General features: G+C 57.2%; 2 protein-coding genes across 6 annotated transcripts in view; both read right to left on the bottom strand.

Annotated features, from left to right (window-relative positions):
- Positions 1–183: 183 nt before the first annotated feature.
- SHKBP1 (SH3KBP1 binding protein 1) lies at positions 184–11358 on the bottom strand. Of its 4 annotated transcripts, none has more exons than XM_070632776.1 (18): positions 11198–11358; positions 10921–10974; positions 10731–10776; positions 10547–10620; positions 10195–10253; positions 9883–9963; positions 8482–8643; positions 8310–8400; positions 8029–8219; positions 7292–7407; positions 6422–6509; positions 6196–6312; positions 4133–4303; positions 2918–3073; positions 2412–2508; positions 1110–1288; positions 710–824; positions 184–597 (listed from the first exon to the last, which is right to left on the bottom strand). In XM_070632776.1, the coding sequence occupies exons 1-18, from the start codon at positions 11281–11283 to the stop codon at positions 366–368; spliced, it is 2115 nt and encodes a 704-aa protein (XP_070488877.1). In that variant the 5' UTR covers positions 11284–11358; the 3' UTR covers positions 184–365. The 4 variants fall into 4 exon arrangements, with proteins under 4 accessions (XP_070488877.1, XP_070488878.1, XP_070488879.1 ...); XM_070632777.1 differs by having other exon boundaries at positions 710–821; XM_070632778.1 differs by lacking the exon at positions 9883–9963.
- Positions 11359–11702: 344 nt separating this feature from the next.
- SPTBN4 (spectrin beta, non-erythrocytic 4) overlaps positions 11703–23311 on the bottom strand; it is a 72437-nt gene continuing 60828 nt past the window's right edge. The window contains exons 27-36 of one of the 2 annotated variants that reach the window (XM_070632774.1): positions 22172–22416; positions 19708–19846; positions 19529–19613; positions 19010–19206; positions 17776–18395; positions 16655–16724; positions 15763–16055; positions 14198–14371; positions 14010–14052; positions 11703–12741 (exon numbers count right to left, since the gene is read on the bottom strand). In XM_070632774.1, coding sequence (XP_070488875.1) covers positions 12583–12741; positions 14010–14052; positions 14198–14371; positions 15763–16055; positions 16655–16724; positions 17776–18395; positions 19010–19206; positions 19529–19613; positions 19708–19846; positions 22172–22416 — 2025 coding nt within the window. In that variant the 3' untranslated portion in view covers positions 11703–12582. Of the gene's footprint in view, positions 12742–14009; positions 14053–14197; positions 14372–15762; positions 16056–16654; positions 16725–17775; positions 18396–19009; positions 19207–19528; positions 19614–19707; positions 19847–20256; positions 22417–23311 lie in introns of those variants that run through there. The other variant, XM_070632775.1, reaches the window with a different exon arrangement.

The raw sequence follows: 23311 nt of genomic DNA, 5'->3' as shown, positions 1-23311 counted from the left end.
TGTTTGAACCCCTGGATCCAGCCATGCCTGAAGCCAAAGTGTAAACCAATACATTCCCCTTCTTTGCTTAAACCTGAAGAGACAGATGTTCCTGAATCCACAGCCAGGGACCTGGTTGGGGCCCCCACCTCTCTCACTCTTTCCCTAGGAGTCTCAAAACTCTTTAAGAATGTAAGCAAGGTGTTGGCAGTGAGAACTTTATTAGAGGAGGGTGACTTTGGCTCCAGAAAAGGGGGATAGTCGGGGCCTAGTAACAGTGACCACTCCAAGGAGGCCCTGGCCCTGAACCCAGGGCTCTGACAGGAAGCGGGAGGCACCTGAGTCCCCCAGGACCTGGGTAACTGAAGGCACCATGGCAGCTGTGTTCAGAAGGAAGTTTCATTGAGCTTCACCTTGGGGGGGGTGAGGGGAGCCCCGAGACCGGCGGAGGGCCGAGGGGCTGGGGTAGGCGGCCGCCGGGGCTCCGGCCCACTCCGCACCAGTTCCTGGCAGCGCTCCACGAAGCTGCCTCCGCCCCGGCGCCGGGCCTCAGCCTGCGGGGGGCTCGGGCTCCCGCGGCGGCCAGACAGGGAGGGGTTGCTGGAGGCTGAGTGGAGGCTGAGGGGGTGATGAGGGTCAGGGCAGGTCATCGTGGGGCAGCTGAGGCCCCATGGCCACCATGTTCTCGCCACCCCCCAGGGCACAGAATGGGAAGTGGGGTCATGCCTACCTGGTGAGCGAGGTACGGGGTGAGGGGCTGGGGAGAGAGCCCCGTGAGGAAGCCAGCGGGGCTAGCTCGCACTGCTCCAGCTGTTCCATCAGCTCTTCCTCTGTCAGGCCACCTGCTGGGGGCAAGGAAGCAGGGTCAGGGGGCAAGACAAGGGTCACAAGTCAAGGAACAAAGGTCATGTGCAAGGATTGAGGTCAGGCTAGGAAAAAAGATGTAGAGGTCAAGGGACAGGGGTCAGAAGCTAAGAGGGGGTTGAAAAGCCAGGGCCCTGAGGGGTTGGAGGGCAGAGAAAGGGGTCAGAGGGCAAAGCCTGGGAGGAGAGATCACAATGGAGGTGGTGGAGAAGGATTCAGGGTGAGTGTGGGGGGCTTGGGACGGGATGGAGGCAGGGCGGGAGTACCAGGGGCCTGGCCGAGGCCGTCCATGGCGGTGGTCAGGTCCCACATGGCCAGGCTGCCATTGGCCTGGCCGGTGAGCAGGTAGCGCCGTGGCCGCGAGCCAAGCCGCCGTGAGCCCTCGCACTCGAGCACCGTGAAGGCGGTGGTGGGCGAGCCGTCCACCGAGCGCACCGAGCACACCCTGAGAGGGAGGCGAGGAGGGGTCATCCCGGCCACACCGGGGCCTGCTCTGGCCCCTCTTCTCATCCTTACCCGCTCCCCAGGCCACAGTCCCCACCATTACGGCTTCAGGTCCTGCCTCTCAATGACCACCCCGAGCTTCTTCATCCTTCCCCAACTTCCTCTCTTGGGTTCCAGCCCTGGGCATGCGCAGCCTCCTGGATGTCCCCCACCCGCCCGCACACTCATCCTGTGTCCCAAATGGGATTCCCCCCAGATTGGCTGCTCTCCCCTGTTCCTGGCTCAGGGAAGGCCTGGGTCCCGGCCTCAGCGCCGCCCTCGCCTCTTATCCTTCCCGTGGCCGGTCCACTTGGCCCCCTCCCCTCCCCATCTGGCTCTGCTCAAGCTCTGAGCCTCCTCCCTGGGCTCCTGGCCTCCTCTCCATCCTCCAGTCCATCCCCCTCACAGCAGCCAGGGCTCCCCAGTACCCTCAGGACAGTCTTGGCTCTTCCATACGATTGCCCTGCCCTCTGCAGCCTCATTCCTCACCTCCAATTCTGTGCTCCAGGCCCCAGACACCACGTGCACATCACTGGTTACCCTACTGGGCCGCTCCAGCCCGTGCATGGCTGTCCCTTCAGCCTGGCACACCCTTTCCCCTCCCTTCTTTCTTCTGTTCACTCCAGTTGTCCTCGGGGTCTCTGCTCAGTCTCCTCTTCAAGAAAATCTTCCCAGGCTCCCTTCCCAGGCTAAAGCAAGCAACTCCTTTGGGATCCTACAGCTCCCTGGGCCCCTTCATGCCGTACTGACTCCCCTGCTGGCCCCCCTCCATCCCGCCCTGACCCTTCCGCCTGGCCCCAATCCACCCCGACCCCTCTGCCTGGGCCTCATCCCCTCCGACCACACAGGGCAACCTCTGTTTGAGGTCCAGCACGGGCACCCGGGGTTTCTCCAGCTCCACTCCCACCCACACAGGTTACATCTTTGATTCCGGCAGCCCCAGATCTAGGACCAAGCTCCTGCCCCCTCCCAGGCTTTGCTCCATCCGTGCTCTGGGGCTGGGACCCCCATCTGGCCACCGTAACCCAGCTGGCATCTTGCCTTCTCCTCTGACCACCCTCCCCATTCGAAAAGCCACTCCTCACCGCTGCCCAGTGGATGAAAGGCGCACGAAGAGCTGGCTGGCGCTTGGCACCACCTTCTGAATGAACACCTGCTGGTCGTCCCGCTCGCCGTACGGGCCTGGGCCAGGCAAGGGTGGGGGTCAGGGCCGGCCGGGTGCCCAGGGCCCCCAGCCCCAAGGCCCTGCCCCCTTCCCCACTGAGCAGCCCCCCTGCCAGGACTAGGACTGCATCCCCGGGCTGCTGGAGCTGGGCAGGTCAGAGAGGGCTGGGGGTCAGCAACAGTCAGTAGAGTTTGGCCACATCAGGGAAGGGGGCAGTGGCTTGGAGGGGGGTCTTGGGTCAGGTGGCGGTCAGCAGGAATCAATGGGAGTAAAGGGAGGTCAACAGGGGTCAGGTGGCGGTCAGTGGAGGTCAACCAGGTCAGCTGGGCAGTTCAGGACAGGTACAGGGCTCAGGTAAGGGGTCAATGGAGGCCAATGGGGGGCAGGCAGGGCCCGGGGGGTGGGGGGCAGGGGGCCAGGAGCCACCGATGTCATTGCCAGCACTGCAGCCGCCATGCCCATCAGCCGACTCCAGCGCCAGGATCTTGAAGGAAGCGAGTGGGGTGGAGCCGGGCTGGGTGGAAATCATGCCGCGGAAGCGAGTCACAGACCACGTCCGCACGTGGTTGTTGTCAGCACAGACTGAGGAGCGCGGGGGCAGTGGGAGGTCAGCCCAGCCGGGCATCACGACTGCCTGACCTTCCCGAGCCCCGGGATGACGCCCTTTCGAGGGCGGCAGGATCCAGGCCCCTCTGAATCCCTCCGCCCAGAGAATTCTCTCTTTCTCAGAACTCCAAAGGTCAAAAATCCTCCAAAATTATTCCAGAGCCTGACCTCACCTTGCCCCGCCCACTGCCCCCACCTGCTCCTGACCCTCTCGTCTCCTCCCTGGACCATCGCAGCAGCCTCCTCCCTGGTGTCCCTACTCCTGTCCTGCCCCGACAGTCTGTCCCGACACGCAGCCGGAGGGGGCCTGTGAACACCTGCCTCAGGTCATGTCCCTTCTCTGCTCAGAGCCCTCTTGTGGCTCCATCTCAGCCAGGGTCAAGGATAGTCTTCTCCATGGCTTTCAAGGCCCCGCCGACTTGCCCCTGTCACCTCCCACCCCTCTCCGTCGCCCACTCCACTCCGGGCCCAGGGGGCCCCCTGCTCTTCCTCAGACACGTCAAACATCCTCCCACCTCAGAGCTTTTGCAACGTCCGTTCCCTCCGCCTGGAACACTTGTCCCCACCAATCTGCACTGCTCATTCCCTTATTCTGCTCAAAGCTCCTTCCTCAGAAAGCCCGTCCCAGAACCACTCCCTCTCAGTGACCCCGACAGGCTCTGGCCACCCACACAGCTGTGTTTCCTTCACAGCCCTCATCACTGCCTGATTCTGACTTGTATTTTTATTTATTTAGTGTCTGCTGGCCCCACTAGAATGTCAGCTCCACAGGGGTAGGGACCTGGCCTGTCTTGTTAACCACTGTATCCCCTTTGCCTAGCATACAGCAGGTGCTCAATAAATGCTTGTTGAATTGATGAATTCTGCCTCTCCCCCGCAAATTCACTCTTCCCTAAACTGGTCCCCTTCTCTAGGGGCCTCTCCCTATACAATGCCCCTCCTCAGCGGAAACCCTCATCCACCTGGTCTCGTGCTCTGACCTGAGCCACCCCTCCTGCAGGGAGTCAGGCCCCCGGGGAAGCTGGCGAGGCCCACCTGAGATGAGGTGCTTCTCTGAGAGCATGATCTTGGTGACGGGGCTGCGGTGCACGGTGAAGGTCTGGAAGAGCTGAGGCCCCGAGCCCACCGTCTCAGGGTGCTGCACAATGACCCGCACGCCCCCTGAGCTGGTGCCGTAGGCGATCTCAATCCAGTTCCCACTGTCACCTGGGGAGGGGCCGAGGATGAAGAGAGGGACAGGGTCACAGAGATCAAAACTCAGGCAGAGAGAAAGAGACAGACGAAGACCAGACATAGAGTCAGAGAGGGAGATAAGGTGGTCAGATGGGGGAGACAAAGGGACAGATCAGAGAGATAGAGAACTAGAGACAGAAATTCAGACAGAGACAGAGCTAACAAGAGAGGGAAGAGAGATGGGGCGGCCCCGTGGCACAGTGGTTAAGTTCGCGTGCTCCGCTTCAGCGGCCTGGATTCGCAGGTTCAGACATACACCACTCGTCAGCCATGCTGTGGAGGCATCCCACATATAAAGTGGAGGAAGATTAGCACAGATGGTAGCTCAGGGCTAATCTTCCTCAGCAAAAAAAAAAAAAAAAAAAAAGAGAGAGAGAGAGGAGAGAAAAATAGAGAAACAGACACACACCGCCAGCCAAGAAACTGAGTCACAGGGAGGGTTATAGAGACAGAGACACACAGACATAGAGACAGAGGGAATTAGAGAGACAAAAAAAAATAGAGACATATAAACAGACAGCCAGTAAGACAAGAAAACACAACCCCATGTGTCTGAGGGACTCCTAGCTCAGGCCAACTTTCCACAGGGGAAAAGTTACTTCATAGCTGTCAGAAACTTAACAGACCATCATAAGGAATGCGGGTAGAAAATGTGTTGTAACATTTGTGCAGCAGTTGCCAGCAATGGATCAGGGTTGTGCAGAGCAACACGGATGGGTATTAAACCCGGGGCAGGCAGACAACAGGAAGGCACAACTGGGATGGACACCCAAGGCCATTCATGCAAATTCAAAAACCTGTCTACCACCCCCATTCTGTAAGGACACACACAAATGAAGAGACACACACTGAACATGACAGAGCAGTGGCAGGTGGCAGGAGGGGCAGGGGAGGGCAGGACTAAATAGCTGGAATAAGAAAGGGGCTGATGCGACGACACGCTGAGCACTTAGGTGTAGTAATCACTGACTCCTGCCGGAAACAAGTGTGCTGTGACCCCGACCTCACACCGTACACAGAAGTTCATTTGAAATGAACAGAAATCAACATGCAAGAGCTAAAACTAAACTATAAGCTTCTAGAAGCAAACAAAGGGGAAAATCTTTGCAACCTGGGGGTAGGCAAAGATATCACAAGATCCAAAAAGCACTAACCATGAAAAAAATGGACCCTTATGCTAAGAGAAAAAAGCCAGGCACAGCAGGCCAATACTGTACGATTCCATTTACATGAAACGTCTAGAAAAGGCAAATCTATAGGGACAGAAAGTAGATTAGTGGTTTCCAGAGGCTGTCATGGGGAAGGAATGGGGTGTGACTACTAATGAGGATGGGGTTCCTTTTTGGGGTGGTAAACATGTTCTGGAACTAGACAGTGACAATGGCTGTATAACCTTGTGAATCTATTAAAAATCACTGAATTGTGAATTTTAAGGAACAGGAACTATACTGCAATAAAAACAAACAAACAAAAATTAACCCTTTGTTTTGCCTTTGCGGTCAAGAAAACAAAACCAAACATTTGTCCCAAGTGAGGGAACTCAACTCCGGCCACTGTAAAACATGCAGCCTCTTTGTGTTAGGAGCACGCAAGCATCATGCCCTAACTGCAGACATGGGAAAGAAACACAAAGATGAAGGACTAGCAGCCAATTTTGCCCCCGGTGGAGAGACCCATCACCATCCAGCACCTAGAACAGTGCTAATATACAAGCAGTGCTCAGTATTTGTTGAATGACTAAATGAGAGTTAATCTGTCCTCTGCCCAATAAATCTCACTGGGTCATGCTACCCACGCAGGGGGGACACAGCTGCGGGCTGGGGCTGGCTGCTGACGGCAGAGCGGGGAGCTGGGTCATAGCTTACTGGTCTTGGGGGTGAGGTAGACGCTCAGGGCTGTGACCCCATCCTCTGCCGGGTCCCGGTAGAGCTCACAGACAAGGAGGTCATTGTCCTTCATGCGCAGGGGGAACTTCTGCACATCTGGGGTGCAGGGAGGGTAGAGCGGGGTTGTTCAAGGTCCCAGCCTTTCCCCTCCTCGCCCGCTTCCTGAGGAGGGGCCCAGGCACTGGGGGCGCCGTCTGCTGCTCACCCAGGTAGTAGATGGAGCCATTGTTGCAGCCCAGGAGGAGGAAGGAGCCGGCCGCGTCATAACTGGTAATGGGCTGCACCTCCTGGACCTGGGGGCAGGCAGGACAGCCTGTGGCCCTGGAGGTCCCCCTGCCTCGGCCTCCGCAGGGCCCCCTCCCGGCATGCCCTCTCTGCCCAGCTCCAGAACCCTCCTGGGGTTTCTAGGCCCCCTTCCCTCCAGCCTCGCCCAGCCCAGGCCTATCTCCACCCGTGTCTGTCTGTCTCTGACTGTCTCTCTGTCGGTGTTTCTGGCTCAGCCTCCCCTTGACTCTATTTCTGACATTTCTCTACGCATCTCCGTCTGTCTCTCTGCGCCCCTTCATCTACCACAGTCATTCAGTCCTGATTTCTCTCTGTCCACCCTTCTCTCTGTCGCCTCTTCCTCTGCTTCTATTTATCTGTTTCTTTCTCTCTTTCTCAGCTGGTCTGTCTCTCTCTCCCCCACATTCACACTTTAGCAGGAGAAAACATGATGTGTATTTTTTTTACACTTTGGACATGGCTTGGGGTGGGTGCAGAGAGAATGACAGATATTTGCACATCCATCCCTGGGTTTCTGTCTCCTCACCCTCTCCCCTCACCTGCATCCCCATCCAGTGCCTGGAGAATCCTCTCTCCTCCTTTCCAAACCCACCCATCCTTCATGTCAGCTCAGCAGCTCCTCTCCCCTGATGCTCCCCAGGCCTTTATAACACCCCCGCCCCCCAGGATCTGCCCACTGCTGGGTTCTCTGGCTCTCTCCAGGTGGAGCGGGGCAGAAAGGAGCCCCTCCCTGCATCTGCACAGTCTGGACACCTGGGACAGGGGCAGCCAGGCTGGCCAGCACTCTGACCTGCCAGTGCTTGGTGACGGCATTCCAAACCCCGATGCGCCCTGTGTGGCTTGTGGCGATGAGCTGGTTCCCGACGAAGAATAAGGCCTCCACGGTCACCCCCAGATGGAAGACCCCTGCAGGGGTCAAGGAGCGCTCAGTCAGGACCCCGCCTCACAGGGGGAAGGAGGGTGGTGGGAAGAACTCGAAGGGCGGGAGGATTCAGTTGGGCCATGGAGTCTTCATAGGATAGAGGATTCCAGCAGGAACGGCAGAGTTTACAAGGGGCCAGAGCGCTGACGGGGTGTGGGACTCTAACCCGGTTGAGATGTTCAATGTGGCAAATGACCATCGGTGGCAGAGGATTCTTATGAGGATGGAGATTTGTCAGGGCACAGATTAGTCTAAAAGTCAGAGATTTCTAACGGGGACACAGATTCTAGCAGGCTCTGGGACTCCCCTGGCACGGAGAACTCTCACAAAGCAAAGAGATCCAACAGGGCAGTGAATTCTGACGGAGGAGAGAATTGTATGTGGGGGCATTTTTCTACTAGGCCAAGGAATTCTAACAGGATGTGGAATTCTAAAGGGGCGGGGAATTCTAAAAACATAAAGAGTTCTTATGGGTCTGAGAATCATACAGGGTGGGTTATTTGAACAGGCCACAGAATGCGAATGGGGTAGAGAGTTTTCACAGCTCACAGGTTGGGGGAGAATTCTCAAGGGCAGAGGGTTCTGGAAAAAGCCTTGGGCCATACCTATCTCGGAGCCACCACCTTCTGCCTGCAGAGCCCACAGCAGGATCTCGTTGCCTGTGGCCGCTGCCACCATCTTGTCATGTTCACCCAATGCCCCACCGAGCACCCGGGCTGTGAGCGCCAGTCGTTCAATGGGCCAGTCCAGGCGGGGGCTGGAAAACACCAGCTGCCAGCCAGAGGCCTCCTTCAGCCTGGAGGATGGGGGCACATCGTGAGCCCTCAGCCCAAGCTCTTCCCAACAGCAGGGCCCACGGCCTCCCACGGGCACCCTCCCCAAGCACCTATAGCAGACAAGAAACTGGGTATAGGCCACAGCGATCCAGTTGTGGTGTCCACACACCAGCCGCACCATCCCCGGCTCCTCTGGTAGTCCTAGGGGGGGCAGAGCAGGGCTCAGGGCAGAGTTACAGGGGTCCCCCTGGCCCCCCAGCCTCCCAGGAGACAGACACATACCTGATGGGGACGGAGGGGCTTTCTCATCCAGCATTCGGCCCAGCAGCCCCGCGTTGCCCAGGTTGGGGGGCATCGTGTTGCTCCGTCGAACGGGGGCCGGGCGTCCCCCCGCCTGCTGGGGCCCCACCATGCTGTGCCGGTTTCGCCGCTTCACCGGGAACACTGCGGCAGGGAGAAGGGGCGGAGTGACAATAAATGTGATAATTGCCATGTAGCAAGCACTTAAAAATATGCCAGGTACTGACTTCCCCATGTGTGAAGCGTAGTCTCCTGGGGAAAAGATTTTAGGTGGTGCGGGGGGGACACGGCATTCAATGACATTGAATCACACAGCGAGTTACTCCCTTTTCAGTTCCCTTTGAGCCCATCACAAAGGAAGAATCAGTTTCCATAATAGTGATACCTCTTCAATATTTGCTAATCTTCCCCTTTTTTGTTGTTTTCAAAATTGGCACCTGAGCTAACATCTGTTGCCAATCTTCCTTTTTTTCTTTTTTTTTCTTCTTCTCCTGAAAGCCCCCCCAGGACACAGCTCTATATTCTAATTGTGAGTGCCTCTGCTTGTGTTATGTGGACGCGGCTGCAACATGACCCGACAAGTGGTGCCATGTCCGCGCCCAGGATCCTAACCAGTGAAACCCTGGGCTGCGGAAGCAGAGTGCGCAAACTGAACCACTTGGCCACGGGGCCGGCCCCAATCTTCCCTTTTAAGAGATGATGCCTGTCGCCTTGGCAGGCAACAGCATCCAGCCAGAGTTTAATAACACTGATGTTTGGGTTTTAATTTCACGTTTACTTACTCATGGAATAAAGGTATTGATATAAAGCTTGTATTTAAAACGATTTCTTTTAAAAAATCAGGGCAAAACTAAGTTTAGGAAACAACAGCATAGGTCTTCATATTTGGCAAACTTCATGAAGGTAGTTGAGGTTAGAGACATAAAGCCACAAACTGAATTTCCCCACTCTGTCCTTTCTACCAATCCGCAAAGCCTAGTGGACTACAATTCCCAATAGCCACTGGGGCATATTATCCGTGGCCAGTGGGCTGGCTGCCCCAAGGTCTCATGGAGATTATAGTCAATAACTCTCCTCTAATATGTCTCCCCTCCATGCAGTGGATCCCATATCTTCCTAAGCTTCCCCACAAGGAAATCAAACCTGGACTACAACTCCCACAAGCTCTAGGGCACGCTTCTGAGCCTTAAGGAGGCTAGCTGGCCCACTGCCTCATTGGAAATGCTGTTTCCTACTTCCTTTCCACGCATCAATCCAAGCATCTGATATAGAACTACAACTCCCATGGCATCTCAGGGTTCACAGCAAAGGCATCCAAGGGCTGCAGCCTTATGGGAAATGTAGTCTTTGCTCCACCTCCCTTCATCCCTTAATAGTGCCCACCTGGAGGAGGCAGGTAACCGTTGAAGAGGACATTTCCGCAAGAAGATCGATCCAACTCCTCCCGCAGCTGTAGACGGCGAACTGAGGCGGAAGGACTCGAAGGCTGGGACTTGGCGGGTACTGAATCAGATCCCTTTTCCCCTCCCCGCTCTCTTTCTCCACAGAATAGGACCACCACTCCCCTGAGACCCAGGACCACATCCAGTGCTCTCAGCTCTAACCCCACCTTCTTTCAGGAAAGAGGGGCAAGAGGGAGGATCACTAGCGAGCTAGATTTCTATGCAATGCGGATGCTAATGGGGCCCTGCTTACCCAGAGGAGTGAGCCCGTAGAACTGAGCTTCGTGGAGGAGGCTGGAACCGTGGACACCCCTGGGTAGTAGAATTGACTAGGGGTGAGGGTCTGGGGGGTGGGAGTGGGCAGAGAGTTCTGAGGGGAAAGTTCTCGAAGCTGGACAGAGAATCCCCACAGGTAGCAAATTTTGACGGGATCAAGATTCTAAGGAGCGATGACATGGGCGGTGAAAACGTGCGTGTGTTTGGGGACGATTCTAAGGACACAATTTAAATATGATCAAGGAGCTTAAGTGAACATTCTGGGGGGAAGATGAGACTTCTCAGGGGGTGAAGACGGTCGGGCATTCCCCTTTATCCTCCACGCCAACCTGGGGTCCAACTCTTTGGTGCGCAGGAAGTTGAGGATGGGGGCGAAGACGGTGGGGTCCCTGTCGATGAAGATCTGCGAGTAAGGGGAGCAGAGGATGGATGGGGCAAAGAGCGGGGCTGAGGCGGGGAGGGTCCTGTCCCTCCTCCTACCGGCCGCCCCGTTTCAGCTCTTGCCCTACTCACGGCTCCGGTCTCATCTTTCAGCGTTGAGATGCGTCCGCTCAGAAGACTGCAAGGAGGGGACGCAGAGCAGGTGTCAGGAGCTGGGGGGGGGCGGGGTGTGCGGAGGGTCTGGTGGGGGTGGGGACTGGATCTCCCCATACCCTCCTCTCCCACTCCCCAACTCCTGCCCCAAACTCGCTCTCACACTCACCTGGAGAAGAAGGAATCTGGAATCCAGGTGAGAGTCTGGCGAGAGGTACTGAATCTGTGCGGGGAAGGTGAGCGGACGCGAGAAGAGGGAGGGAGGGTGAGGAACGCGCCCCCTACTTCAGGACCGGGGTCCCTCCCGGTACGCTAGTCCGGGCTCTCGCGCCTCCAGCAGGGGCGGAGCAATCCTTGATGGACAGGGATTCCCCCCGGGAGAGGCGGGTACTCCCACCCTGCTCTCCGCCCCCGACGGTGGGGCCTCAGGAATCTTCTACACTCACCTCTTGCCTCCCACGTTCAGATGAATCACCTCCCCAGGAGGCCCCCGACCTGGGACCCCCTCGGCTGCAGGCGCCACGGCAGCCATGGCCCCCGGGCGAGCCGGCCGGCCAGCACCCGCTTCCGGGTGCGCACCCAGATCCCGCCCCCTCGCGTGCTCATTGGGCCGGAGACTCCCGGAGCCGCCGGCCATTGGACAAAGCGCTCACCCGTCGCAGTTAAATTCTCCGCCTCCTTAAAGGGGCCCGCCTTTCCTGTCCTAGATGGGGCGGACCCGGCGGCTTCTTTGGGGAAGTTTGGTTACGAGAAATAGCAAAATGTTCCTCCACCCCTATGGGGTTCCCATTTTAGGAATGGCATCTAGGTACTTCGTCGGGGGTATGTATTTAGACCCTAAAATTAATCCACATCAAGGGGGACATCTAAATGTTCTCCGCAGCCCCCGTCTCTCCCCCACACCCCACATCTTCCCGGGCGCAGCCCATGAAACGCGAACAAACCAGCATCGACCGTCAAAGCCAAAGGATTTATTATAGATACATACAGTGTGCGCCTGCCACACCGCCCCACACCCCCGAGCCCCAGCGGCTTCTTCGCAACCCGGTCCCCCACTCCCCAGGGAGGTGCTCCAGCCAGAAGCATGCAGGGGGAGGGCTTCCCCTCGCCCCTCCCCTCACGAAGTCGCTTTTATAGCTGGAGGGGGGAGGAGAGAGGAAGACTGTTTTGAGCTTTGACGCCCCTCCCATTAAAAGCCTTCGCGGATGCGGGGCGGGAGAGGAGGAGGTCGACGTTTTGCAAAAATAAACTAAGTCAGGAATTAACCGCATGGCCCTGAGACGGCGGAGTGCGGGGGCTAGGGCCCCTTCACTCCCCCTTCCCAGACAGAGATCAAGGCAGCATTGGAAGTGAGGTAAAGGCGGGGAGGGCGCGTCCCCTCCCCACCCCCTAGCACCCTGGATGGTCCAGGGGACCTCACCAGCGCCCCCGTGCCCATCCCTAGGGCGGAGAGAGGGGGCAGGAATTCTCGCCCCTACCACCCTAGCTTCTTGGGACAGGATCTGGGGATCGGGGCAGGGGGCTTGGCTCAATTGGCCCCTTACCCGCCCCCCCAAGCTCAGTTATTGCATAAAAACAATGAAGCCCCAGCACCTGGGGTGGGGGCGGGGGTGGCGAGCGGGAAGGGGCCGAGATATGGCTATAGGGGCAGCAATCCCGCCACCACTTCTTGGGGTGCAGGAGAAGTCCCCTCCTTTCCAGTGCCCGTCATGGCGCGTCCGCAGTGTTGGTGGAACTGGGGGCTCCAGCCCCTGCGGAAGAGAAAGTGTCTTTGTGGCCACAGTGCAGAGAAGAGGGGCGAGGAGATGTGTCAGGCCCCAGGGGTGGGAAGTCACTTCCGGCGCCCGCTGGCCCTGCGTTCCCCCGCTTCCCGCTTGGGGTTGCCCTCGTCTGTGGACGACGTGGTGGGCAGTGTCTGGCCCCAGCGGGCGATCTCGGCGTGTTCCCCCACCGAGGCGGCCACAGCCTCGAGCCAGCCGTTCATCTCCTCCTGGAGAGAGAAATAGGGCAGAGTCCGTATTTGGAAGAGAAGAAATCGAGTAATCGATGAGTCTGGAAATGAGACTTCCCTCTCTGAACTTCAGTTTCTTCATCTATTGAATGAGATTGTAACAATAATGATGATGATGATGATGATGATAACGATGATGGAAACGGTTACACAGCACTTATCTGCCAGGCTCTGTTCTAAGCACTTTTGTGGATTAATTCACTTAATTCTGTGCAATAGGATTATATCTAATTCCCACTACAGGGATAAACAATGAAACACTATCAGCAGACACTTAGAGAGCACTGACATTTTCCAGGCCCTGTAAGGACTCTGCATATGTCAACTTATTTAATTCTCACAATAACCCTATGGGGTTGATGGAAAACTATTTTTATCTCCATTTTAAAGATAAGTAGAGGAGGCATGGAGAGAATAAAGGCCTGCTTTGTAGCCTCTTGTGAAGATGAATAAGAGAACAAGGAATTGTTTTCAATGTCTCTTCAAACCACCTCCATGACTTCTCCTCCCCTGACCTCTCACCTTAGCCCCAGTCCCAAGGTCCACTCCCATTCCTGTCTCTCTCACCCACCTCTTCCTGCCCTCCCCACAGGTCTGCCCTGATCCAGCCTTGTGCTCTCCCATTTGGGTCCCTGTCCTGGCAGCCTCCTGGGCTCCCCACCTCCATTCTCACCCTCTCCAATCTACCCTGCATCTGGTAGCCAAAGGGATCTTTCTTATGCATCTCTGTAACCCTCCCTTACTCAGAACTCTGCCATGGCTCCCTAGTACCCTTAGGACAAACTCCAACTGCTTCCAAATGGCCCACAACGCCCTTTGAGATCCAGCCCCTGGGAGCCTTCCTCCTTGAATGCTCCTCCAGCATGGCTGACGCTCTGCAATTCTGCACCTCTGGTTCTCTGCACTTGCAGTTCCCTCTCCCTGTCTCATCCTTTTTTTTTTTTTTTTTTTAAGCTTAACTCTCTCCTCTTATCCTTCCAGTCTCACCTCAGAGGCCAAAGCAAGGAGGCTGGACTTTATCCTGGGGCCTCCAGCAGTCCTCCGGACCCTCCGCCGCCGCCCACCCCCAGCCCCATAATGAGGTTTGGAGCTTCCTCTGGGCTCTCACTGCCCATGGGCTTTCCCATGACAGCCCTGGTAACTCTGGCTTGTGCTTCCCCTCTCACAGCCCCATCACGCTGGGCCAGGAACCAGAAAGCCCCGTGGCTCCTGAGGTCCCAACATAGAGATAAAGGACTAGATCTCACCTCATCTTTAGCTTGGAGCAAAAACTCGCTGCCGTCCTGGGTCCTGTAGGAGGGGACACAGGACTTGGGGGATCTGGGGCAGGTTCCCGGCCCACCCGTCCACCAACCGTCTTCCAGGGGAGCAGGGTATTGCTGGGAAGGGGACGTTGGGCCTTGGATCCCTCCCTCTCGCCCATTGGGGGGCTCACTGGAGCTTGAAGACGTGCTTCTTTTTCTTGTAGTCACTAGCCACCTCGCTGGTGGCTTTGTGCAGGCTGAGCAGTGGCTCCCCACCGTGCGTGCCCCCAGATGCAGGGCCCTTGGCGTCCTTGTAGAAGCCCAACTCCCCCTTGCTGAGCACGCAGTATAGGCTCACCCACGACCTGGGGCGACGAGACGGGGCTCAAGGCAGAGTCGCAGCACCGCCTGGGTCCTCTTCATTAATACCCTGCCTGGGTTTCCTAAGTCTCCCGCTGGGCCTTTGCCCTGGTTGGGCCACATGCCTAGGGTGCTCTTCCTGAGCTGAGGGGCAGGTCTAAACCTCTCAGTACCAGGCCTTTGCCTAGGCTGGCCCCTGCCGGAGCTGCCCTTCCTTATTCCCTCCCACACTGAATTTCCTGAAGGCAAGACTTAAGCTGTCTCCTCCATAAGCCTTTACTTGGACACGCTCTTCGCCACTCCTCCACCAGCCGCGTAAACCCCTTCAGGGAGATCTATTGGTCTACTGTCTGGAATAAGAAATCCCTGTCTCCCCCTTCAGCCAAAACCTCAGCAGAGGAGGAAGTCTCCCGAGAGCAAAATACACAAGGTGGCGGCCAGCCTGGTGGCACAGTGGTTCAGTTCACACAGTCCGCTTTGGCTGCCCAGGATTCGCAAGTTCAGATCCAGGGTGTGGACCTAGGGGCCGCTTGTCAAGCCATGCTGTGGCAGGCGTTCCATATATAAAGTACAGGAATGTGGGCACGGATGTTAGCTCAGGACCAGTCTTCCTCAGCAAAAAGAGGAGGATTGGCAGCAGATGTTAGCTCAGGGCTAATCTTCCACAAAAAAGAAAAAAAATACACCGAGGTGCCCAATTTATTCCCACCTTGGCCTCTGCACAAGGAAGAAAGACCACCTCCAGATCCTAAAGGCAAAATCTACTTTTCTGCCCATTTCACGTCATGGGTCCGCGGCCTCACTCTGCTCATTGGCCAGCGCTTCCCTTTTGGGCTCCTCCTCTCCCCAGATTCTGCCTCCCAGTTGGACAACCCAAAGCTGGACTCCAAGAGCAGACACATCACCCTTAGGCCCCCATTTGGAAACCTATATCAGGTACCTGCCTACTCAGGCCTCAGAGTTTCGGATCCGCCCCTTTTCAGACCCTCCCCCAATCTGAAACTTCGAGGGTGGATCTACCCCAGTCATTGGTTGGATGACCTCTCCAGGCTCCACCTCATTGGAACCTTCTGGACTGGACCCCACTTCCAGTTTGAACTCCTGAGTTGGTTGCTATGAGATTGGGTCACTATTTATTTACGTTTGGAACATTTTCTCCAGGTTCGGTCCCCACTAAGCTCCACCCACTCGCCCATTGGACGCACTAAACAGAGGCCTCGCTCCTCCTGTTCATTGCTTGAAGTTAAGCCCCGCCCCTCTTCAGGCCCCGCCCACCCCCGCCACCGGTTGGACGCCCTGAAGCTTAGCCCCACCTCCCCGCCGCAAACCCACCTATCCACTCATTGGACACGCTGAGCTTGGGGCCCGCCTTCCACAGCCCCGCCCACGCGCTCACCGGTTGGACGACTTGCGGTTAGCGTCGAGCTCGCGCTTGCGCAGCAGGAAGCCCTCGTGCTGCACCGTGTGAGCGGGCGGCGGCGGCGGCGCGGGGGCGGAGCCGCCCTGGGCCGGGGCGGAGCGCGAGCGCCGGCTGCCCCCGCCCTCACCACCCTCCCGGGGCCGCGGCCGCCGGCGGGGCTTGGGCCGGTCCCGCGCCCGCGGCCGATCGGGCCGAGGTGTCCGCTCGGGGGGCTCAAGCCCGTTGGGCAGGCGGCCGGGGGGAAGCTCTCGAGGCTGAGGCAGCGACGGCTGTGTGAAGGGAGGGGGAGAGGGCTGCTGTCCATAACGGGGTGTGGAGCCACCTGTCTGGGGGAGCTCATCGTCTGGGGACCATCTGTCTGCAGGGCCATCTGCCTTGGAGGCGAGGATGGGAGGCCCAACGCTTAGGGGCCCCTCGGGGGGTCTTGGCAGTGAGTCTGCCAGGACTCCTAGGTTGGAAGCCTTCTCGATCTTGGGGAGAAGGGGGTAGACCTAGGGAGGTGGGGGTGCAGGTGGCTGTCCCAGCTGTCTGTGGGAGGAATCTGGGGCTTCCTTCTGTGTGTGTGTGTGGCTGCCTGTAAGGAAATTTGAGACCCCCCACTGGGCTGGAACAAGAGTCCAGGACAGATGTCTGTGTGTATAGAGGGGGCAGGAGTCTCTTAGGTTGGTGGCCTCATCTTTCTAAGAGAGACATTTTCAGATTGGTGGGGGGGTGGGGGGGGGCGTCCAGGGGCCCTCTCCATCCCCTGAGCGTCCCCTGCAGGGTTCAGATGGGGCGGGCAGGGCTAGGCACTGGTGTTTCTGGGATCCTGACTCCTGCTCTGAGGAGAGGAATCCTGCACCCCCACCCACGTTGAGGCTCAACTTACCCCAACGGGGAGCCCTGGGCCTGCCTCTTTCTCCTGCAGCTGCTCCACAATGTCAGCCAGAGTGGCCTTCCTAGGGGGGTGGGGAGGGGAGCAGAAAGACCCAGTGGAACTGGGGGACCTTGTCCGAGGGACGGAGGAGCCTCCACTTCAGCGTGTATGCCTGACCCTTGTCCACTTCTGCAGCTGCCTGTCCCTTACACACCACAGGTGCCAGGGACACGTCTGTGGAACGGAGCACGCAACCTCTCTCCCCTTTGAGTTTTAAGCAGCATAAAGCAAAATGCAGACGGGTGCCTTCCAGCCTTTGGAAGTACCAGTGCCTTTCTCCACCCACCCCCTGAGCTCACAGGGTCCCCGGACTTCACCCATCTCAGCCCTGATCGTTCTGGGTCATCACTGTCAGGTGACAAGTCTATTTCCCCCCTGGACTGTGAGCCCCCATGAAGCAGGGCTCGGGCTGGTCGGGTCACTGCTCTCCCAGCACGTACCACACACAGAGTGGGCACTCAGCAAATGTTCATGAAATATGAGATTAAAAAGGGGTCAAGAAGTCATTGTCTCTGACACATATTTGACCAAAGGCCTCCTTCTGGGGATGCAGTTTGCACGACACACTCTGGCTAACTCTGGATTCTGAAAGGCCTGTATTCCAGTCCTGGTTCATCCAAGCTGGGTGGCATGCCCTCTCTGAGCCTCAGTTGCCCCATCTATAAAATGGAGATTACAACAGCCCCCAGTTTATAAGGCTGTTGAGAGAGATTATGATAAAGGGTCTTAATCTCTAGTCAGGGAGGTGATGGTTCCACCATTAGTGGAGTGGAGAAACTGAAGTGCAGAGAGGACAAAATCCCTGCCCAGGGCCACCCAGAGGATTTGATGCAGGGGTCAGAACTCAGTAACTGAGAACCTGCACCTGGAGGAAGGCACTCTGCCGCTGTGGGACAAGGGCGCGTCTCCTACCCTCTTTCAGCCTCAGTTTACATCTCTGCAAAATGGGTACCACGGCGGAATCTCCCTCTTTAGGCAGTTCTGAGCCCAGAAGCCCTCTCCACTGGGCCTGCGGGGCTCTAGGAGCTCTCCGTGTCCCCATCCCCGTCCTCCCCGGCCACACGGGGCCTCACCCCTTGGCCAGGTCTCCTCTGGCGGGCATCTCCAGTTCGCTGGACTCCTGCCGCTCCAAGCGCCGCTCGCGCCGCTCCCGCCGCCGCTCCATCTGCTCGTAGCGGCCCAGGGTGAGGCTGTGCGCCGCCTCGTGCTCCGCCAACTCCTGCCGCTCTGGCCGCCGCCTCCGCGCCGCCTCCTCGGATTGATCAGCCGACTCCTGCCGCTCCGGCCGCCGCCTCCGGGGCAGCTCCTCCGCGCGATCAGCTGACTCCTGGCGCTCCGGCCGTGGCCGGACCTGCTCGGCCGCCGCGGGGGCCCCGGGGATCTCGGCCGCGTCCTCCGATGCGGCCGGCGGGGCCGTGGGCTCCACCCTCCCCGGGACCTCCGGCAGCCGGTCGATGCGCGGCTGGAGGCGCTCGGGCTTGAGCTCCTGGCGCACGTACCCCACCCGGGTCCGCACCTCCGCCGACAGCGTGTCCGAGGCCCGGCGGGCTAGGGGCTCCAAGCCCCTCTCGTAGCCCCCTGGCCGCAGCAGGGGCGCCGCCTTGGCCGCCAGTTCCGTGGGGTCCCCAAAGAACTTGCGCCCGAGCAGCGGAGTGGGCGGCTGCTTGCTCTGTTCCGCCTTGAGCTTCTCTATCTGGGGACGGAGGGGCCAGGGTCAGAAGGAGGGGCGTAGGGGTGTGTGTGGGGGGAGCGAGGTCTGGGAAGACGGCTGTGGGTTGTCTGCCTCACCACCCGGTTTATTAGTTTTTATTAGTGAAAAAGCAAGGTTGGCCAGGCCCGCGCCCATGCTTTGCTCTCTGCCGAAACCTCATTCCTATTTTCTCCAGCAAACATCGAGGGTTCTTTTAAGAACGGGCTGAAGCATCGGATCCTCGAGGTGCCTTCCTGAGCCGCATCACCTCCTACCTCAATGTCCCCCCACCCGGGGCCTTAAGACTTTTTCTTACAATGGTCTCTTCTCCTCATTCATCAGTCCCAGACCAGACTCCCCCAGGTCAGGACAAGTGCTTCCGGGTTCCCGCATCTCCCGTGCTTCCTCCATCCTAGCCCCAACCACTCTGGGCTGTCACTATCTGGTGACAGGTCTGTCCCCTGTTCCCCCTCCCCAGGCTGGACTGGGAACCCAGTGCGAGTCTGTCTTGGCCTCACTCAACACAGCGCTGAGCACCAAGCCTGCGTGTCTGTCTCCTATGGAGGGATGGGGGCGGGCCCCGCGGGGGGTGTTGGAGCAGGATCTGGGGTGCTGACCGTGGTCAGGCGCCGCAGGGAGCTGAACCTTTCTTCCCAGGCTGCAGCCGCTTTGCGGAAGGCCTCGTGGCGCCGGATAAGCTGCTCCACCTCGTCCACGCTGCTGCCCAGCTCGCGGCTCTGCAGCAGCGGCTCTTGGGCTGTCAGCCAGGCGTCGGCCACCACCGCCTCCTGGGCAAACTGGTGCACCTCCAGCACTGAGGGCAGACGTGTGGGGTCAGGGTGCTGGGGGCACCTGTGGGCCCTTCAAGGGGCAGTGAATGTGTTCTCGGGCCTTCCACCCTACCCCCCACCCCCTCGGCTTCCCGTATCCCAGCTCTGACCACTCTGGGCTCTGCAGGAATGAGAGGCTGTGGCTGTTTCTGAGGGCACCAGCTTCCTCCTACTCAGGTGTCTGCCACCAGGACTCAATGGCAAGGCAGCCCCCTTGTCCACCCTCCCAGGCCTTCACATTTGCTGCTGGGGCCCCGTGAGTGGTGTGCAAAGCATGACCGTGTCACCCTCCGGGCCCCCACTCACTCTGCTGCAGCCACTCCCAATGGCGGTCCCACTTGTCCGACACCTCCTCCTTCCTGGTTCCCAGCTTGTCCAGCTGTGCCTGGATCTGGGAGTGGTGGGTGGGTGGGAGAGGTGTCAGGGGTGGTTCCTGCCCCAGTGGGCACGGATGGCAGAGGAGGATCCCTTGTGCCCCTCCCCACCTCATCAGCCATGGCGCTCTTGTTGACCAGCAGAGAGCGCCCCAGCTCCTGGCAGGCCGTCAGCTCCGGCACCCTGGCCTCCAGCTCGGTCTTCAGGCCCTGGTGGTAGTTCATGAGCACCTCCACCGAAGAGACGTCCCTACAGGGGCGGCGGGCGGGGATCTGAGCCACGGGCAGCCGCCCTCGGCCCACCCCATATACGCAGCTCCTGACGAGCCAAAACCACGAAACTAGGGCTTCTGCGTCATCTCAGGACACCCACCTCCTATGACCAGTCTGAGGGTCCAACGTACTTCACTGATTCAATGATTCTAACTTTTTCCAACGTGCTAAAATGTCCCACTTTTGGGATTCTAACCTAGAATTTCAAGATCCAACTTTTCTAATTTTCTAAAGTTATGTTTCTGAAGGTTCCACCAGCTAATGACTCTAACCTTAGGTTAGACACGGTCTAGACACCAGTAGACATGGTGGCAACTGAGAACTTAAAATGCGGCTAGTCTGAATTGAGAGGTGGCGAAGTGTAAAGTAAACACCACATTCTGAAGATTTACTCTAAAAAAGAAAGTAAAGTGGCTCCATAATTTTAATATTGACTACACGTTGAAGTGATAATAGTTTGGGTCTACTGGGTAAAATAAAATGAATTACTAAGATTAATTTTCATTTGCTTCTTTTTACTTTCCTAATGTGGTTACAAGAAAATCTTAAATTACATATGTGGCTCAGTTTTGTGGCTCGCCTTGTATAACTATTGGACAGCGCCGTTCTAAGCTGTCGTGGGTCCAAAACAAATTCCAAATTTCTGAAGCTTCCACCAATCAGCAAGTATAGCTTCATAAGACTTAATGTGTCCAAACTTATTTCTGAAGGCCCCACATTGTAGTAACTCCTACCTCAGACTTAGGATGTCTGGAACAATCTTTCTGATTCTCCCAAACGGGCCCTCCCTGGAAATTCTCCATCTCAATAAATTCACCCATCCTTCATCCATGACTTTTCTTTCCCTCGGCCCCAAAGCTAATCCATCAGTCATGACTGGACATTTATAACTTAAAATATACCCTGTGAAATGATATGAAAGCTGAGATTTGTTTTAAAATAACTCAGCAAGGGGTGGAGGGGGAGTGGGGGAATGTATAGATGAACCAAGATTGGCCAAACGTTGACAGTCATTCCAGCCAAGTGTTTACTATACATATGTGGGTTCACTATACTGTTACGGCTACTCCTGTATATATTTGAAATTTTTCATAATAGAAAGATTTTTTAAATCCCTAAAACCAATTTCTCCATCTCTAAAACCACCACGCTTGGCCAAGCCACCAACATCTCTCACCTGGATTATTGCTGCCTCCTGATTATTGCTGCTACCTTGCTCTCCACACTCTATTTCCCACAAGGCTTATGGAGTGATCTTTTCCAAATGTCCATCATATCGCATCACTCCTCTGCTCTATACTCTCCCATGGCTCCCATCTCACTCAGAGAAAAGGCAAACTCCCCATGACACCCTATTGCCCCTCAAATCTCATTTCCTGCCACTCTTCACTCCCCGCCTCACTCACTCCATCCAGCCACAATGATCGGTTAGCTCTTCCTCAAACACGCCTAACCACGACCTACCTCAGGACCTTCGTACTTGCTGATCCCTCCACCTGGAAACCCTTCCCCCAAAACTTTACCCAACTCATCATCTCTTCCTTCAGGTCTCCACTCTAACATCACATCGTCAGAGGGGCCTTGCCAGCTAGCCTCATCCCCTTACCTTGCTTTATGTTTCTTCAGAGCACTATTACTGTGTGAGATAATATTAGGTGTCTGTTTATTTACTTATCTGTTGCCTGTCTCCACCCTCAGAATGTAAGCTGCATCAGGGCAGAGGCTGGCCCTGCTCACCATATAGCACACAGTAGGCATTCAATAAATATTTGCTGAGTAAATTAACGTAGGCCCGAGGCCCCCAGTCACAGAAACAATGCTATGTGAGTCTCTGAAAGTTCCCCGTGACCCTCCTGCTCTCTTTTTCTCATCTGCAGCTGGATGCAGAGGGTCCAGGCAATGCCTCCCAGGGCCGAGGGATGGAGGAGCCTTGGCTCCCGGTCACTGTGGACCAGGCTGCTGCTAGACACTCACATCGAACCGTGGCATGAGCATCAAATCAAGGTCCACTAGGTTAAGCCACAGATACGGTCCCACACTTCCGGGCCGCAGCCCATCCCATGCTGTGACACCCCCAGGGGAGAAGCAGCAGGGGACAACTGGGGAGGACAGAGGCAGGAGGATGCCCCACGGTTGGAGCCCCCGTGCCAGGCCTGACAACGGGGTCTAGATACACACGAAGCATTTAAAAGAGTGCCACGCAGGGACGGGCTACTGGGATTTCTCATGACAAGGGGACTGCCGGTGGCTGGGGGTGGCTGCCCAGAGGCGGGCAGGAGGCCGGAGGTGGGATGAGGGGCACCTGGGCTTGTCCGCTGCCCCGATCTGGCCGGCGATGCCATCCATCCAGGAGAGCAGGTCGCGGGCCTGGCTGTGGAACCGCAGGGCGTCGGCCGTGGAGCTGACGTGCAGGCGGGCGTCCTCGCAGGCGGCCAGCAGCTCCTTCCAGCCCTGCAGCACCTCCTGCTCCCGGCTGGCGATGGCCTCCGCGTGCTCCCCCGCATACACCGTCCGCAGCTGCGCAGCCCCCTCCTGCAGCTGCCGCACCTGTGGGGTATGCCAGCTGGAGCGCCAGCCCTGCAGGGGGTCCAGGCCCCGCCCTCTCTTCCCGCCACCTGCTGGCTGGGTGCAGAGCCTGAAGATGTCAGGAGCCCGCCCCCTTGGGATCCCACAACTGGGTTTCCCTCCTACCCTCAGCCTGATTTCTTTTTGACTTGCCCACTTTCTGACTTCCTTGGCCCCACTACCACATTTCTCTCATGCCTGCTGCCTGAATTGTCTTTGACTTACCTGCATTCTGACTGCTTCTAGACCTCCTACCAGGTTCCTTTCAGTCGCTGCCCGATTGCTTTCTTCTGACAGCTCTATTCTCCTGGGCCGTCACCTCATCTCAGGCCCGCCCCTGTCTTGCTTCAGACCGATCTGTCAGGAAACCTCTCTCTACTCTGATGTCTATTAGACTTGGGGTCCCATTTTCACTCAATTTTTTTCAGACCCACCACCGACTGCCCAATTTCTTTCAGAACGCCTATTCACTGCCGCTCAGGGCTCCTGCGCAATTTCTATCGGTTCTGCTGGGGGAGTTCTAGTGGATCCACTGCTCACTCTCTATCGAGTCAACCGTCCGATTTCTCGAAGATCCACCACTTCATCACTATCAGTCTCTCCGCCCGATTTCTAACAGTCATCTGTATGATTCGTATGAAAATAACTGTCCAGTTTCTACCTTCCGTCAGCCCTGCAGCCTCATTTCTTTCAGTCCCGCTGCCCGAGTTCTGTTAGGCCCTCGGCTTCATTTCCATCTGATTTCTCAGATCTGCCTCCCAATTCCTGTCAGGCCCCCTGCCTGACCTCTGTTAGCTCTGTTGCCATTTCCACTACATCCACCCCTTCAAATTCCTTTGAGGGAAATCATAGGATTCCTATCAGAGACCTGCCGCCT

Source organism: Equus przewalskii, chromosome 9 (assembly GCF_037783145.1).
Source record: "Equus przewalskii isolate Varuska chromosome 9, EquPr2, whole genome shotgun sequence".
Lineage (NCBI taxonomy): Eukaryota > Metazoa > Chordata > Mammalia > Perissodactyla > Equidae > Equus > Equus przewalskii.
Note: the sequence above shows the minus strand (reverse complement) of the source record. Positions and strands in the feature narration are given on the sequence as shown.

Excerpts from the sequence above, each read along its gene's own strand:
- SHKBP1 (XM_070632776.1), bottom strand. The coding sequence starts at position 11,283 with ATGGCTGCCGTGGCGCCTGCAGCCGAGGGGGTCCCAGGTCGGGGGCCT. Across the intron at positions 8,401-8,481 it reads AGCCCCTCCGTCCCCATCAG|GACTACCAGAGGAGCCGGGG; the intron begins GTATGTGTCTGT and ends TGCCCCCCCTAG. Across the intron at positions 598-709 it reads CCCCGTACCTCGCTCACCAG|CCTCCACTCAGCCTCCAGCA; the intron begins GTAGGCATGACC and ends TCACCCCCTCAG.